The sequence below is a fragment of the Equus asinus genome, chromosome 14 (assembly GCF_041296235.1).
Source record: "Equus asinus isolate D_3611 breed Donkey chromosome 14, EquAss-T2T_v2, whole genome shotgun sequence".
Lineage (NCBI taxonomy): Eukaryota > Metazoa > Chordata > Mammalia > Perissodactyla > Equidae > Equus > Equus asinus.
In genome coordinates this window covers 33,125,933-33,140,939 of record NC_091803.1, presented here as the reverse complement: position 1 = coordinate 33,140,939, position 15,007 = coordinate 33,125,933, and the positions used below count along the sequence as shown (strand labels likewise).

The window sequence follows — 15,007 nt, the reverse complement described above, 5'->3', positions numbered from 1 at the left end:
GAGGAAGACTGGCCCTGAGCGAACATCTGTTGCCAATCTTCCTCTTTTTTTTCCTCCTCCTCAAAGCTCCATAGTTGTAAGTCATTCTAGTTCTTCTGTGTGGGATGCCGCCACAGCATGGCTTGATGAACGGTATCTAGGTCCATGCCCAGCATCCTAAGTAGTGAACCCCGGGCCACCAAAGCAAAGCACATGAACTTAACCACTTGGCCACAGGGCCAGCCCTATACTTGCATTTTTTCTTTTTTTTTTTGAGAAAGAGGAGTCCTAAGCTAACATCTATTGCCAATCCTCCTCTTTTTTTGCTGAGGAAGACTGGCCCTGAGCTAACAGCCGTGCCCATCTTCCTCTACTTTATATGTGGGACTCCTGACACAGCATGGCTTGACAAGTGGTGCATAGGTCCGCACTGGGGCTTTGAACCAGCAAACCCCAGGCCGCCAAAGCAGAACATGCAAGCTTAACTGCTGTGCCACTGGGCTGGCCCCTATACTTGCATTTTTTAAACTCAAGAATCAAGTCATCATTATTCCACTCAGTTAGAGTTAGAATAGGCAAACCATTCCAACATTTCACCCTAGGACTCTCATCCACTGCCCAATAGTGAACATCAGTGGACATTATTTGAGAATTCAGAACTGTATAGTCGGAGTTATATTACTGGGCAATAGAAGCACTGCACCAGAAGCCAAGAATATGACTCCATCAAACTTCTCCAGTACTTAGAATGAAGACCTCCTAAAGTAATGTGATACACATATCTGAATCCCTGGAATATACAAATCAGCTTGTGCCAGTTTCTGTGGCAAAGGAAAAATAGATGACATCATAATAATTTTTTAAAAATCCTCCCCCCTCAAGAGACCAATGTTTGGACAGGAAAGTCGACAGACTGGCAATCAAACCCCTCCTTATCTTTTTATACACAGTTTTTATACACTTTTTATACACAGTTATCTCTGTGGTGACACTGATAACTCTGTGCATTTCTGCAAGGCTGTTGGATTTGGTGGAATTTGAAACTTGCTGAGTTTTGTGGACATGTAGGCATTCCAAAAATAGAGACAGATGTCACTCTTCTAGGTCTTTCTAATGATGACCTAGGTGGCATTTAAGGAGAAAATGAGTGTCTCATCTCCTGTTTGCTGCATGGGGGACTATCCGAGAAAGAGCTGGATCCAAAGTCAGGGTTAATGGTGATTCGGCCCGTGAGCCATGAAAAAAAAGGAAGCCTCCACTAGATAGCAAAATTGTAGGAGGATAGATAGATCATCTGTATTGCTAACAAACTATGCCAGTGTCATGTTTTTCTATTTATCCAACCAACCTAAGCCTCTCCTCAGGCCCAACTTAGTAAGAATTATCAACAAACACCTGGTTACTCAGGCCAAAAACTTAGAAGTCATTCAGTCCTCTCTTTCAACCCCTCCCCCCATTATCAGCTAGTCGGTCCCTCTGCCTACAAAACATCCAGATCTGTCCATTTTTCTCCATCTTCACTACTCTCATTCCAGCCAAAGCCACATCTCTCTCTATCTTTCCTGCACTCCTTGCCTCTTAACTGGTATCTCTGCTTTCATTCTTGCCCCTTCCCCAGTCTACACTGCCTTTACTGATTAAATAGGATCTTGTCACTCTCCTGCTGAAAACCCTCCAGCGCCTTCCCGTTGCACTAGAACAAAATCTAAGCTCTTTATTGTGGTTCCCAAAGCTCATCTGGCCTCTGCCTGCCTCTCTGTCTTTTCGTACTACTCTCCAGCCACACAGGCCGTTTGCAGTTCCTTGAACAGGCCACCTTCTTGCCTGCCCCCTCCCCTAATGCTCTACGCACTTGCTTTTCCCTGTCTGGAGGAGTCCTGCCCAGATCTTCACAGGTCAGGTCTTCAGGATCTTGGCAGTCGGTGTAACCTTCTCTGCCCGTCTTAAGTATCCCCGCTGTCCCCTGCTCCCCGCCATCAGACCGACCCCCAATTTAATTCGTGGATCAACACCTGAAATTATCTTTATTTTAAAGAGACGTTTTTAACGTGTTTCTGTCTCCTCCCTACCAGGAGGCAAGCTTCAAGAGAGCGGGAGCCCGGCCTCTCCTGTCCCCTCCAGCATCCCCAGGGCCCGACGCACAGTAGGGGTCGTACTTCCTAAATGGGGCAGACCCGGAGCTGACACAGAAGGGGCAATGACAGTACAAAGTGACAAGGGCTGTGTGGCCCCCAAGTCACTCGGCGGAGTCAGGGCCTGCCTCCTGCTTGAAAACGGGCGCCCCCCCGCCCCCCATCCAGTCTCCCTTTTGAAAGCCTGAAGACTGAGGGACGTTTTGTAACCAAAGAGTAACAACGACGACAATATTATTATCATCGGCAAGAGAGCCAAGAGGCGGAGTGGCGGGCCCGAAGAAACCGGGAGTGGGACAGGGGCCTGGGGCAGCGTCCTGGTCGGGGCAGCGAGGCGGGCGGCACAGGAGAGGCGGGCGGAGTGGAGCGCGGCCCCGGGCGGCGGCGGCCGGGGAGCCGGAGCCGGCCTCGCCAGCCTCGCCAGCGCCGCAGCTTCGCTTCCGGGTGAGGGGCGGGCGGGCCGAGCAGTTCCGGGGCGGGCGGCGGTTCCGGCTGTGCGGGCCGCGCCGCGGCTGCTGGTCCCGGGCGCGCGGAGGGCGCGGGCGGCGCGCGGGGGCCGAGGGGGCGCGAGGCGGCGGCGCGGGGACTCCGGGCCCCGGCGGCGGCCCATGGGGCGGGAGGCGTGAGGCCGCGGCCTGCCCGGGGCTCGGGGGGTGGGGGGAGCGGGGCGGGGAGATGGATAAACTGACCATCATCTCAGGATGTCTCTTTCTGGCCGCCGATATCTTCGCCATCGCCAGCATCGCCAACCCGGACTGGATCAACACCGGGGAGTCGGCGGGTGAGCGCGGCGCGCGGGCCGGGCGGGGGACTGGCTGAGGGCGAGGGGAGGGGAGGGAGACCCGGCTGAGGGGAGAACGCGGCTGGAGCGGGCGAGGCGGGGGCCGGCCTGTGGCGAAAGGGGGCGGAGGGCGACCCGGGCCCCCCGGGCGGCCGAGGGGCTCAGGGAGAGAGGGGCTGGAGGAGAAGACGCGCTGGTCGCTGGCGGGACCCTCAGGCTGAGTGAAGAGGGGCGAGGAGACCCGGGCTGGGCTGGCGGGTCCCGGACTTTGGAAGGGGGGTGAGGGGAGCCAGCCGCCCGACCTGAGCGACCCCGGAGGAACGAGCTTCGTCCTGGATTTAAAAAAAAGTCAGAGGGGGAAACGGGAGGAAAGCGACTTGGAGGAAACTGAGGCGTCTGTGAAGGAATTAGAAACCAGGCGGGGAGGCTGGGGCGGGGAGCGAGGCAGCCTGTAGGGCAGTGCGCGAGCCCCGAGAGGGCTGACGGGGGGGGGGGGGGCGGCCGGAGGAGTCAGGGCCCCCCCGCGGAAGCTGCGGCCGGGTGAGAGGGGGCCCGACGAGGCGGGGTTGTGATGCTGCTGGGGGAGCTGGGGGTGGGGGGCGCCGGATGGGAGCCCCCCTGCCCGCGCCCCCGCCCCCGCCCATCCCCTGCCCACTTGGCAGTGTTTGAGACTCAAGTGGCTTCCGATTTTCCCTTTGAAGTCTCTGTGGTTATAATTTTGCTTTATTTTAGGCCCGGGAGCTATAATAATACTAATAATAAACTTCATTTTATGGAGCATCTTTCATTCCAGCGCATCACAAAAAACGCTTTAGAGATCTTAATAGTAGTTACAAAATTAAATAACACATTAGAGTTGCAGGCGGCCCCGCAGCAGTGGCAGTGCCAGTGCCTGCTCTGACACCACGGAGCTGTAGGCAGCAGAGACGAGGTGGTGCCCTCAGGAAGAGGAAGGCATCTTTCTGAAGGGTATCCCAGGTGAATGCCCTTGCAGGATTTTTCTCAGCTTGGGCCACCACCACCACACACACATACAGACCTGTGAGACCAAACCTTTAATTAATGTAACAGCTGTCAGGAGAGCTGTCGGAGTTAAGGAATGAGCTTGTTTTCTAACTGCTTGTTCAGTGCAGGTGAAGGGAATATTGGGGGTTGGGAATGTCAAGCTCCCTCCATGAATAATTTGTTATAAAAATGTATCACTATGCTGTCAAACTTACTTCTTAAGTATTACTTATGCTTCTGTATTTATCCTGCAGTATTTTTAGCTCTTCAAAAAGGCTGTAGCTGGGACATTTGTTGCTTCCTCCTCCCTCCTTCCTCTCTTCCATCTAGACCTAGTAACACAAAATCACGCTGTCAGATTTACTGGTTATTAAAATAACACTCTTAAAAAATTCAGCTCCTTTTGTTGCCTGTGCAGTTTTAGCAGAGCTCTTAATTGTAAAGCATCTATGGTTATTATGTGACTTCATAGAGAAGTTAGCTGATGCTACCCTGGTAATCATATTGTAATACGTAAATGTATCAGATCAACACCTTGTACGCCTTAAACATACACAGTGTTATATGTCAGTTACAGCTCCATTTTATTAAAATTGTAAAGCATATAAAGGAAATATCAGAGTGGTTTCGAATTTGGTGAAACTGGGCTTTTTTTCTGAAAATGTTAGTGATGTCAGCATTGCTACTAATTTGTACGGTTGTGTGTGTGACATCCAGTTCATGACTGTTGTTGTTTTTATCCTAATTATATGTGGAGTGACTCCTTTTACAAGACTTTCTTAGGGGCAAAGAGGTTTCACTGTTCTGGCAGAAAAGGTCCTTTCTGCAAAGAAGGTTCAGGTGGAATCCCAATGTGTAAAATAGACTAAATGCCCATAGGAAAGATATAGTTGAGAGAGGGAACTGTTACTTGCACAGGAGAAGAAAGAAACGAGTAATACCGTAACCTTCCTGAAAAGATGGAAAAGGACAGCATTCAAAGCATTGGAAAAGGGATAGCTCCTCTATTATATTAGAAAGAAAGGAAGGATAGGATGAGTATAACTCCTTCAGATTAGTAGGCAAAGTCTTTGGCTGTGAGTTGCTATGGAGGTAGGAAGGACTGAAGTCCAAGGTTTAAAGAAAGTAGAAAATGTTCGAAATAAGTAGCTATAGAGAGAGCATACCAACGGGTGACACAGTAGGATTGTCCAGCAGCGTGGAAGCCTCATTGAAGTCAGTGGTCATGAACACAGACTGGGTAACCCATCTGCCTTGTTGACCTTCTCTAGTAGTACTCAGCTACTTTGGTACTAGTGTGTGGTGAAAGCCAGTAGAAGGCTTCATTCAGGGTTGGGGTTTGCCAGCTACATGCAACAAAATGAGAGAGGAGCAAAGGTGTTTACAGTATTGGTCAAAATATTGTAACGATGGCTCATGGAATCTCAGCTGGATAAAGAGTCAAAGTGAATAAAAGAAAGAGCTGTCATTACACTGATTGGTCAGTGAACAGCAGATGGTATATGGTCAGTGGAATAGTGGACCCAATAGAATCGAAGACCTGACTGGAAGTGATTGATCCAGCAAATTGGAAGGACAGGGCCTTGTAGGCACAAGGTCCAGAGTGTGACAGTGAGGATGTGTGGCTGAAGTGGGGTTGAGGAGGTGATTTTTTCCCAGCAGTTTCCCTTGCCATCTCAGGATACCCTTCAGTTAAATATTCTGTAGCTAGAAAGAGGAATAAGAGGAGGTAGTAGGAACAGTAGAAAATTTCTCAAAATCATATCTAACCCCTAGTTTTTACCTTAGATATGTCAGACAATAGGCCCCCCCAAACTTTAATGGGGTCATATGTTCCTTTGTTCACTCTTGTGCTCTTGCACTGTGATACGATGCAGCTGAACTCTGCCTGGTGTTTGAGCTTGTATGCCCACTGTACGCTTTTACCTGAGCGGACAGATCCAGTTGAGTTAAAAAAAAATCAGTGCAGAGTTACACCTTCCAAACCAATGAAACATTTATAGGAAATTCAAATAAGATCTCAGAGGTGACAGGATTAGCTTTATTCTAAGATCTGCACAAAATTGACTTAACCTGGCAGCAAAAAGTTAGTGCATTGATTTCCTTCAGTGCATTATATACAGTGTATAAAAGTTTGGATTGTGATGTTTTTACTGCAGTTTTGTAAATGGACAAAATATATTTTGAACGTAGAATTCCTGGAGCCAAAAGGTTCGGCAGAATGTAGTTTGAAAACCACTGCAGTGAACGACTAAGGAAAAGTTTCGGGATTCAAATCCAAACTTCATCACTTAGAAACTCTGAGACTTTGGGCAAGTTCCTTAGCTTCTCTCTCTACAGTTCCTCCTCTGTAAAATAGGGATAATAATAGTACCCTTCTCACTGGGTTATTGTGATGATTGAGTTAATCCAGGTAAAACGTTTAGAACAGTGCCTGACACACAGTAAGTGCTCAATAAAAGTTAGATCTTGTTGCATTGCTGTTCCAGTTTATAGTGACAGGTGTCAGAATCCCAGTTTCAAAATTAAAGCTTAGAACTTGTTACTGTGAGAACTGACCCCTTTTCTTTATTAGATGTTCTTGGAAACAAGGAAACACCAAGAATAACAGGGTCAGGCTTAGCACAAGTTAAATAAATTTGTCTTCCCTCTTGGCTTTGGGCCTTCTCCATCGTGTCCATACTGTTCTTCCTCTTTCAGTCTCTCGTCTCCATATTCTAGTCTCTCTACTGCTCAGATTCTACTTGAACTGCCACAAGAGGAAAGGAAATATACAAAAACAACTGAATAGAATAACTTCCTGAAATCCCAACTAATAAACTGTATTCCCATAGGTTACGGACCATGCTTCATACTGGCAGAATTTTGGTTTTTTTTTTATTGTATCGGTCCAGATACAGTACAGAGAATGTACATTCCTTTTATTTTCATCTGTGTGTGATAGCATTTCCTGAGCATGTTCTCATAGCTTGTGGATTATGCACAATATAATTTGAAAATATAATGAAACAGAAATAGATATTATATGTATGGGGAAAATGCATGATGGGGGGACACTTTAGTCCTTCCTTAGCAGTTTCTATTAATGTAATCAAAAATACTAAATCAGAGGTGAATATGATGGCAAAATTATGTAATTCTGCTATATTGGAGTCAAATTTCTGCTGGTTACTGGAGCTCAACATCAATAACACTATCTTTCAGTTTATATGGTACTTTATAGTTTTTGAAGCACTTTCACATCCATGACTTGATTTGATTCCTTGGGCTTTTTATATTTAGCTAATGTAAAATAGTCATTTCTACATTTTTTTCCCAGGTCAATGCTTTGCATAAGAGATTTGAATTTTAGTGTTGCAAAGACTCCCTTCAAGAAAACTCGTCATTGAAGTATTACCTATATCTTATTTATGCACACCTTGTGTTTCCTTAAAAGAGGTTAAATTCTTCAGTGGCTGAAATTTTTGCCAGATTACAGAAGAGCGAAGGAGGGAGATTTGGGTTTCAGGTTTAAAGTGACGTCCTTTGCTTTGTATAAGTCCCTTGATCTCAGTCACTGCTTTCTCATCCCTACAGAAACAAACTTTTTGTGAAAAAGTAGTTTTATTGAGTTAATTTCAACAAGATCAGCAATTAAGCAAAGCTGCTTCTGATAAATATAAAGGATCTGGAGATCCCTTTATTGAGACATCATCCTTGTACAACAACGATTTCATTGACCACTTAAGGTTATACCATCCTAAATCATCCTAGATGGATTTGCTTAATGTTCTTTATGAAGATTTCCAAATGTTTTCCAGAAGTGTCTTCCAGTAAATAAAGGAACTTCTCTTTTATGCCTAATCAAAATTTCTCTCTCTAGAATTGGTTATCGTATTCACATTATAGTCATACTTAGTGTATTTATCCCTGAAAATTTCATTCTTGTTCAAGAACTTTCATTCTTGTTCTTTCTGAAATTGCTTAGATTGGATGTTAGAGTGTTTAAGGAGTCTCAAGAAGTGCTTGTATTCTGAACTAATTGAGGGAACAAAAGAGTAAGATAATTAGGAGCCAAAATAGTGTTTTATTGCTGATAAAGAGGATAGTCGTGAATGTGGCTTGTATCTGTGGACGAGCAATTTCCTCCAAATTGGACAGACGTAACTATCAGTCCCAGGCAGTACTGGGGGACCTGCCCTCTAAGACTTCCAGCATAAAAGAACAGAGAAGATGAGTGTTCCATATGGGCAACTTGCTCCCAAGAGCAAAAAGTTGGACCACGTATGCCCAGTTTTCTCTCCTAAACTGCCAGTCAAATGAAGTCATTCCTCCTGACCTGGGAAGGATTGAGTGAGGGACACAGATAAGCTACGAGTATTATTCTAACAGTCCCCCCATCCCCACTCTGCATGGGTAGAAACATCAGAAATGGGGAGAAAGCCTTACCTGTTTGAAACCCAGGAGATGGCTGACATTTTATGAGGAAAAATTTTCTTTTTCCTCAAGTATGAAGACTGTCAGGTGCTTGGGGAAGAGAAGGGCGGTTGAGGGATGGGCAAGTCATTTCCCACTCTGCTACCTACTACCCGCTCCACAGGAAATCCTGGTAAACCTTAGATAGGGGACTGTGGTGCATCTATCACATGAGAGTTCAAGATCTACAGGTATATCCTGGCCTACAAATCGGGGGTCCTTGGTTTAAAACATTGAAATTACAAGCTGCCCAAGTGGACCTATTTATTAAATACGAGAAAATTAGTAAAAAGCCCTTTCCCCTGAAGCGTGACAACTTCACTGATCACAAAAGTGCTTTGGCATGAAGGAGCTCTGTAACTAAGTTGTTAAACCAACCCTTCCAGAACTTTGTTTCGTTAATCACTTTGGACATGACTTGTAGAAAAGGGCAGAATTTGGTTACCTAAGAGGGCAGAAGTCTTGAGATTGTGTTCTCCTTTAATTTAAAAAGCGTTAACAAAATTTCTTCAATGACCTTTTGGTTCTTTTTCCGGTAAATTTTCTTCTTTTAAAACAACTTTATTGAGATACGATTCACATAACCATAAAACTCACCCATTTAAAGTATGCAATTCAATGGCTTTTAGTATATTCATGGAGTTATGCCACCATCACCACAATCAATTTTAGAACATTTTTAATACCCCAGAAAGAAACTCCATATCCTTCAGCTGTTACCCCCAACCTCCTAGTTTTAGGCAACCACCAATCTACTTTCTGTCTCTGTAGATTTCCCTGTTCTGGACATTTCATATAAATGAAATCATACAATGTGTGGTCCTTTGTGACTGGCTTCATTCACTTAGCATAATGTTTTCAAGGTTCATATTATAACAATTATCAGTACTTCATTTCATTTTATTGCCAAATAGTATGGTATATTTGGATACACCACATTTCATTTATCCATTCGTCAGATGATGGATATTTGGGCCAATAAACTTCTTTTACATCCGAGAATAGCACTTATCCAAAGATATTTTTTTAATTTGTTTTTTAAAAAGTGACATTATGGGCATTATTTATTTCAGCATATCAAATAATAAGAACTGTGAATAAAAATTCAAAGATTTGTCTTCTAACAGTGTTCACAGGACATACTTAAAACTTGAAATCGCTTATGATACTGTTAATTTCACATTGTAGGCCAGATGTTCCAGTGTAAGTTTAGATTTCTTGAACAAAGCATTTATTTCCTTTACAACCTTAGTTCCAGAAGTCATCTCTTTTTACCATTATCAACAGAAATGTAGCCCTTCAGGATGAAAGGTGTGTAAGCTTAAAAGTTTTGGAGAAGAGGAATTTAGGACCAAGAGCCTGGACGGAAGTGAATGGAAATCACTGGAAGGAAGGAAATGCAGACAAAGAAATTACAGAGTGATGACTGCTGTTGCATTCATTAGACTGACCAGAGTTGTTGAATTCCTTGTCCCTTGGCTGCCAGAGGCCCTTTTAAGGCTGACTATTGTAATAGTCAGTCCTCCACTATTCAGCTTAGTATGACCTAAAACAGTATTGTTTAACCTTTTACCTGGTACATACTGGGTTTGTGCTGGAGTTGCAATATCTTAAAATGGTCCTGTGGGATTTGGAGTCAGCCATATCTAGATTTGATTCTCAGATTCCTTTTTATGAGCTTTATGATTTGGGGCATGTAATTTGGTTTCTCAGCTATAAAATGGGGATGGTATATTTATCTCAAGGGATGGTTGTGAGCAAATAAAATATGGTGTATAAGGAGGTAACACATGGTCTAGTACATAGTAAATGCTCAAATGTTAGTCATAATTATTATATAAAAGATCAAAACATCTGAATTTTTAAACATTTCCCTTTTGTATTATCTGTTTTATTTATTTATGTATATCTTGCCTTGTTCTAAAAAGAGATTTAAGGAAACATGGTATGTCAGTATTTGAATATTCCTGAAACCCAGCTGGGTCCAATTTGGGAAGAGAGACTGCAAAGTCAGTTGTTGTGGTAATATAAACTTAACGGGACACATATAAATACCAAAACCAAGGAATGCATTGGGTTCGTGTGTTTCTGGAACAGACTGAAGAGGTTTGCTAAGTGAAAGGCAGCCTAGCGTAGTGGAAAGGGCACACAGGGTTTGGGGCAAAGCAACATGTAGTCCAATCCCAGTCCCGCTATTTACTAGCCATGTAATTGATCTTAGACAAGCTGTAGTTGAGGGTTTTTTATTAATAAAAATTATATCATTCAGACTTGACCAATACCTCTTTCAGTACTTCAATTGTTATGCAGGTTCAGACCCCTGTTCCCCTATAGGTTAAAGAGTAATAACCACAGTGAGTTGTGAAATCACTTAGTTCAGAAGTTATTTTTAAAGGAATATGTCTAAGAGCAAGTAGTCTGTAAAGTGTTACAGTTGGAGTATCGAGAGTCAATTAGTCTCACTTCAACGGCTGAAAATAAGTTTGAAATATATGAGATAGTTATTTCTTTATAGAAACCTGGCAAATAGTACAACTGAAAATTTAGTTTTGTTTATAGAATAAAATTTCTTCTACTTTCATTAGCTTCTGTAATGCAACTATCAGTATTTTTTTTTGTACCCTATTTCAGTGTTTCCTTAAGTGGTGAGCCAGATTGTGTAATCTTATAGGGGAAATTTAGACACATAGTGAAGTATTGCTGTTTATGAAATTGTTATTGTTGAATTATAATAGCTTAATCATGCATCCTGAATGGATAATTATTTATGTGATGACCTTGTTTTATATTCTCTAACCCAGAAGATTAAGTTGGACAGTGGAAGCAGTGACAATATATAGGTATAAATTTCATATTTACAGCTTTACCTGTTTATGATGATTTATGTAAACATGCCATTCATATCTTTTGGGTTGTCAGAATGTTTTATTTTCAAGCCCTGAAGCTACACATTTTTTCCCAAGTACTTTCTAGAATTCTCTGCCCAATTAGCAACTAGCTGCTAGAAAGTTCAGTACATTACTTACGAAACCTGGTCCAGTTGATAACAACAGATTGAGTGTAGTGGCTACATTATTTCATTCTTATTGACTATAGACTGATGGGAAAGTAATATTTAGCAAAGCTATTACAGAAATACTAGAGAGGTTAGTTAAGAGCCATGAGGAAACCTGAAGACCTTTGAATGTCAAGGTACCTAAAAATAGGTATCTGGATCAAAATCATTTTTACTAACATACCTCTGTAAACTTTACTATGTATTCTCTTGTTACCTGTAAATTACAAGGAGGAGAACCCTTACCAAATATGCCGTGAGCAAGTAGAGTGTGATGTTCCTTTGGAATTTATTGCTTTAGAGTTGACAAAATAAAGAAGCATATAGATTTGGGTGCTACTATCAGTAATACTTACATGTATTTGTGAGTAAATATCAACCAACGTGTACATTTTGCTTACATGAAGTTTCAATGTATGACTCCAATACAGTTTTGAAGCAAACTATTTCTTTGAATCGTTGCTCTATTTTTTTTTTAATTAGAAAGAAAAGGCTGCACTTTTTTGTGTGCCTCTTTATACTAGCTTTGCTATAAATAAAAGGTCACATTTGGAATTTTGACACTTGCTGTCGTGTATAATGAACAAAAAAGCAGCTGTTGACTTTTAATATAGATCTGTTCAACTAGGGACCATATACTGCTATCGGTAGAGATTAAACGAGTAAAGAAAAATGCATTTTGGTCAAGTAAGAAAATGGGAGAACAGAATTTCCCTAGGTCTCCACATTTGCAGTGTATTCACAGTAAATTATTCACCTGGAACATTTTTGGGTCCACTTTTAGCTATAATAACAGAAGTTCTTTTCAAAAATAAATGGACTGTGTTCAGATTAGTTCTCCTGACCAGACCACTAACTTCAAAGTCAAAGATCTCTAGGGCCATTTCATTTATGACCATTTCATTTGTAAAGTACCATCCGTTTTCATAAAATAAATCTTTAATTTACTATGAGTATTCCTTAAATCTTCCCGTAAGTATTCCCTGTACCACTGGACTTTGTTGCAGACAGTCTTGCTGCAACAAATGCATATTGAAGTATGTGTGGTCTGTAAGGAACTGTACTCAATATTCAGAGAGATTGCATTAAAGCAAATGAAGAAGTATTTTATCCCTGAGAAACCTGTGCTATATTTGGGAAGATAAAATTCTATACACATGAGATAATTGTCAAGTATGTGATGAAACTACTTTCTGCCCAAGTGGTTGAGGAAGAGGTAGAATTTGAGCTTAACAGATGATACACTTAATAATGAGTACACTTCCTAATTTGAAAAAAATTAAGTCCTGTGGAGTACTTGTGCTTAAAGGTGGAATGGCATGAGTAACGGTGGGTAAAAGGCAGGAAATTTTGAGGGCCACCTCGTGGCTGAGCGGTTAAATTTCCATGCTCTGCTTTAGCAGCCCAGGGTTTCACTGGTTCGGATCCCGGGTGCAGACCTAATACCACTCATCAGGCCATGCTGAGGTAGCGTCCCACATAGCACAACTAGAAGAACTTGCAACTATGTACTGGGTGGGGGCTCAAGGGAGAAGAAGGAAAAAAAGGCAGGAAGTTTTCCATTTCAGTTCATTTGTATACCTTGCTGCTAAATTTATCTTTCTAAAGAATAAATAAATAGCAAGTACTTATATAGATCTTATTTTGTGACAGATGCTTTTCTTTCTTTCTTTTTTTTTTTTTTTTGAGGAAGATTAGCCCTGAGCTAACTACTGCCAATCCTCCTCTTTTTGCTTAGGAAGACTGGCCCTGAGCTAACATCCATGCCCATCTTCCTCTACTTTATACATGGGATGCCTACCACAGCCTGGCTTTTGCCAAGCAGTGCCATGTCCGCACCAGGGATCTGAACTGGCGAACCCCAGGCCACCGAGAAGCAGAATGTGCGAACTTAACGGCTGTGCCACCGGACTGGCCCCTTGACAGATACTTTTCTACACACTTATATTAACTAATTTAATCCTCATAACATCTCTATATAAATGCTGTTATTAGTCTCACAGAGATACAGAGAAGTTAAGTAACTTCCCCAGGTTCACACAGCTGATAAGTGGAAGAGCTGAGATTTGAATCCAGGAAGTCTGGCTCCAGAGTCCTCCTCTTAACCCCTGCGTGTGCGTGTACCAGAACCCTGCAGTGACTCTTCCTCTTCCACAGAACAGAAGGCGCTCGAGGATCTTCACAATATGACTCTAACTTACCTTTCCAACTTTAGATCCTACTTTTTTCCTACATGGATCTACTTTCTAGCCCTTTATTATTACTCTAGTGTCTAAATACAGTCTTTGTTCTTGTCTCTAAATGTTCCTTAAATCTTCCCATAAGTATTCCCTGTACCACTGGACTTTGTTCCAGACAATCTTGCTATGTTGTTCATTCTCAGCCTGAAAGGACCACTCACTCTTCCCAGTCCCTGACTTATCAGTGTCCTACCCATCTCACAAGCATATTTCAACTGCCATTTTCATAAAAACCTATTTTGATTCCCTTTCCTAAAGTGATTTTCCCTCCTTGGTAACACCTTACGTCTTTCTCATGGTAGTATATCTGTATCATGATTATTTGTGTGTTAACTTGTCCTGTTTTCTAGTGTAGTTTTTTAAGGTCCTTACGAACAGGGATATGATTTATTGATCTTTGTACCTTAGGTAGTGCTCAGTCCAAACTTGCATATGGTAGGAAAGAGGAAGTGTTATGGTTAACGCTAAGATTTTTAGAGTAGGGAATTGAATTGGGAATTTTGGAGAATGAGACGATTTATGGTAAAAGTGATGAGTTTGGTTTAGACATGTTATGGTGAAGTGAGATTATCCAAGCAGAAAGGGACTAGAGCCCAGGAAAGAACAATATTTGGCGTTCTTTCTCATTTTCACAAGTATGATACTTAGGTTGTTACATATATGAAATTATTGTTTTGTAGCTGTATATCCACAGAATCCAGTCTTGATTGTTTTAACATGTTATCAGTTGGTTTTCATTTTGGAAAGTAAGGTCCAGCTACCATGTAGTCATTCCCAACTTTGAAAAAATAGAAGATGAAAGTTAATTTGTAGGTTGATTGGTTAATTCTCTGGATGAATACAGGAGTTAGATTCCTAGGCTAGCCCATAAGACCATGTTGTAGCTGAAATATTTAGTTCTGCAACAAAAAGATAATAGAAAGCAGTACAGTTGCATTACTAATCAATAGCATGTAAAAAGATAAAAAGAAATAAAGGGTAGCTTATTCCTCTGATTCTTTAATTTGACTTTAAAGCTTATGACATTTCTTCTGTGTGATATAGATGATTCGCTGAGATTCTTCTTATATTTCTCAACAATATTTTGGGTCATTTTTTGACTTATAAATTGCCCTATCAGAGAAAGAAAAGAGAGGATTTACAGAAAATGTATGTTTAAGAGATTTCCTGAGGTAAAATAACCTGAGATAGAGAAAACTCAGTGGAGGAAGGTGTATTTGAGTGCGTGAATGTGCATGTGATGTGTGTGGTGTGTTACGGTGGAAAGTGGACATGGGGAGATGAGGAACTTGTAAGTGATCTCTCCTATGGGGAACCAAGGTGATGCGGAAGAGATTGGATCTGGTGCTCCTTATTCCAG

General features: G+C 42.1%; 1 protein-coding gene across 1 annotated transcript in view; it reads left to right on the top strand.

Moving 5' to 3' along the window:
• The first annotated feature begins 2,719 nt into the window (after positions 1-2,719).
• MOSMO (modulator of smoothened) overlaps positions 2,720-15,007 on the top strand; it is a 64,319-nt gene continuing 52,031 nt past the window's right edge. Inside the window, exon 1 of the mRNA XM_044746663.2 lies at positions 2,720-2,892. Within this exon, the coding sequence (XP_044602598.1) occupies positions 2,787-2,892 (106 nt within the window). The 5' untranslated portion in view covers positions 2,720-2,786. The remainder of the gene's footprint in view (positions 2,893-15,007) is intronic.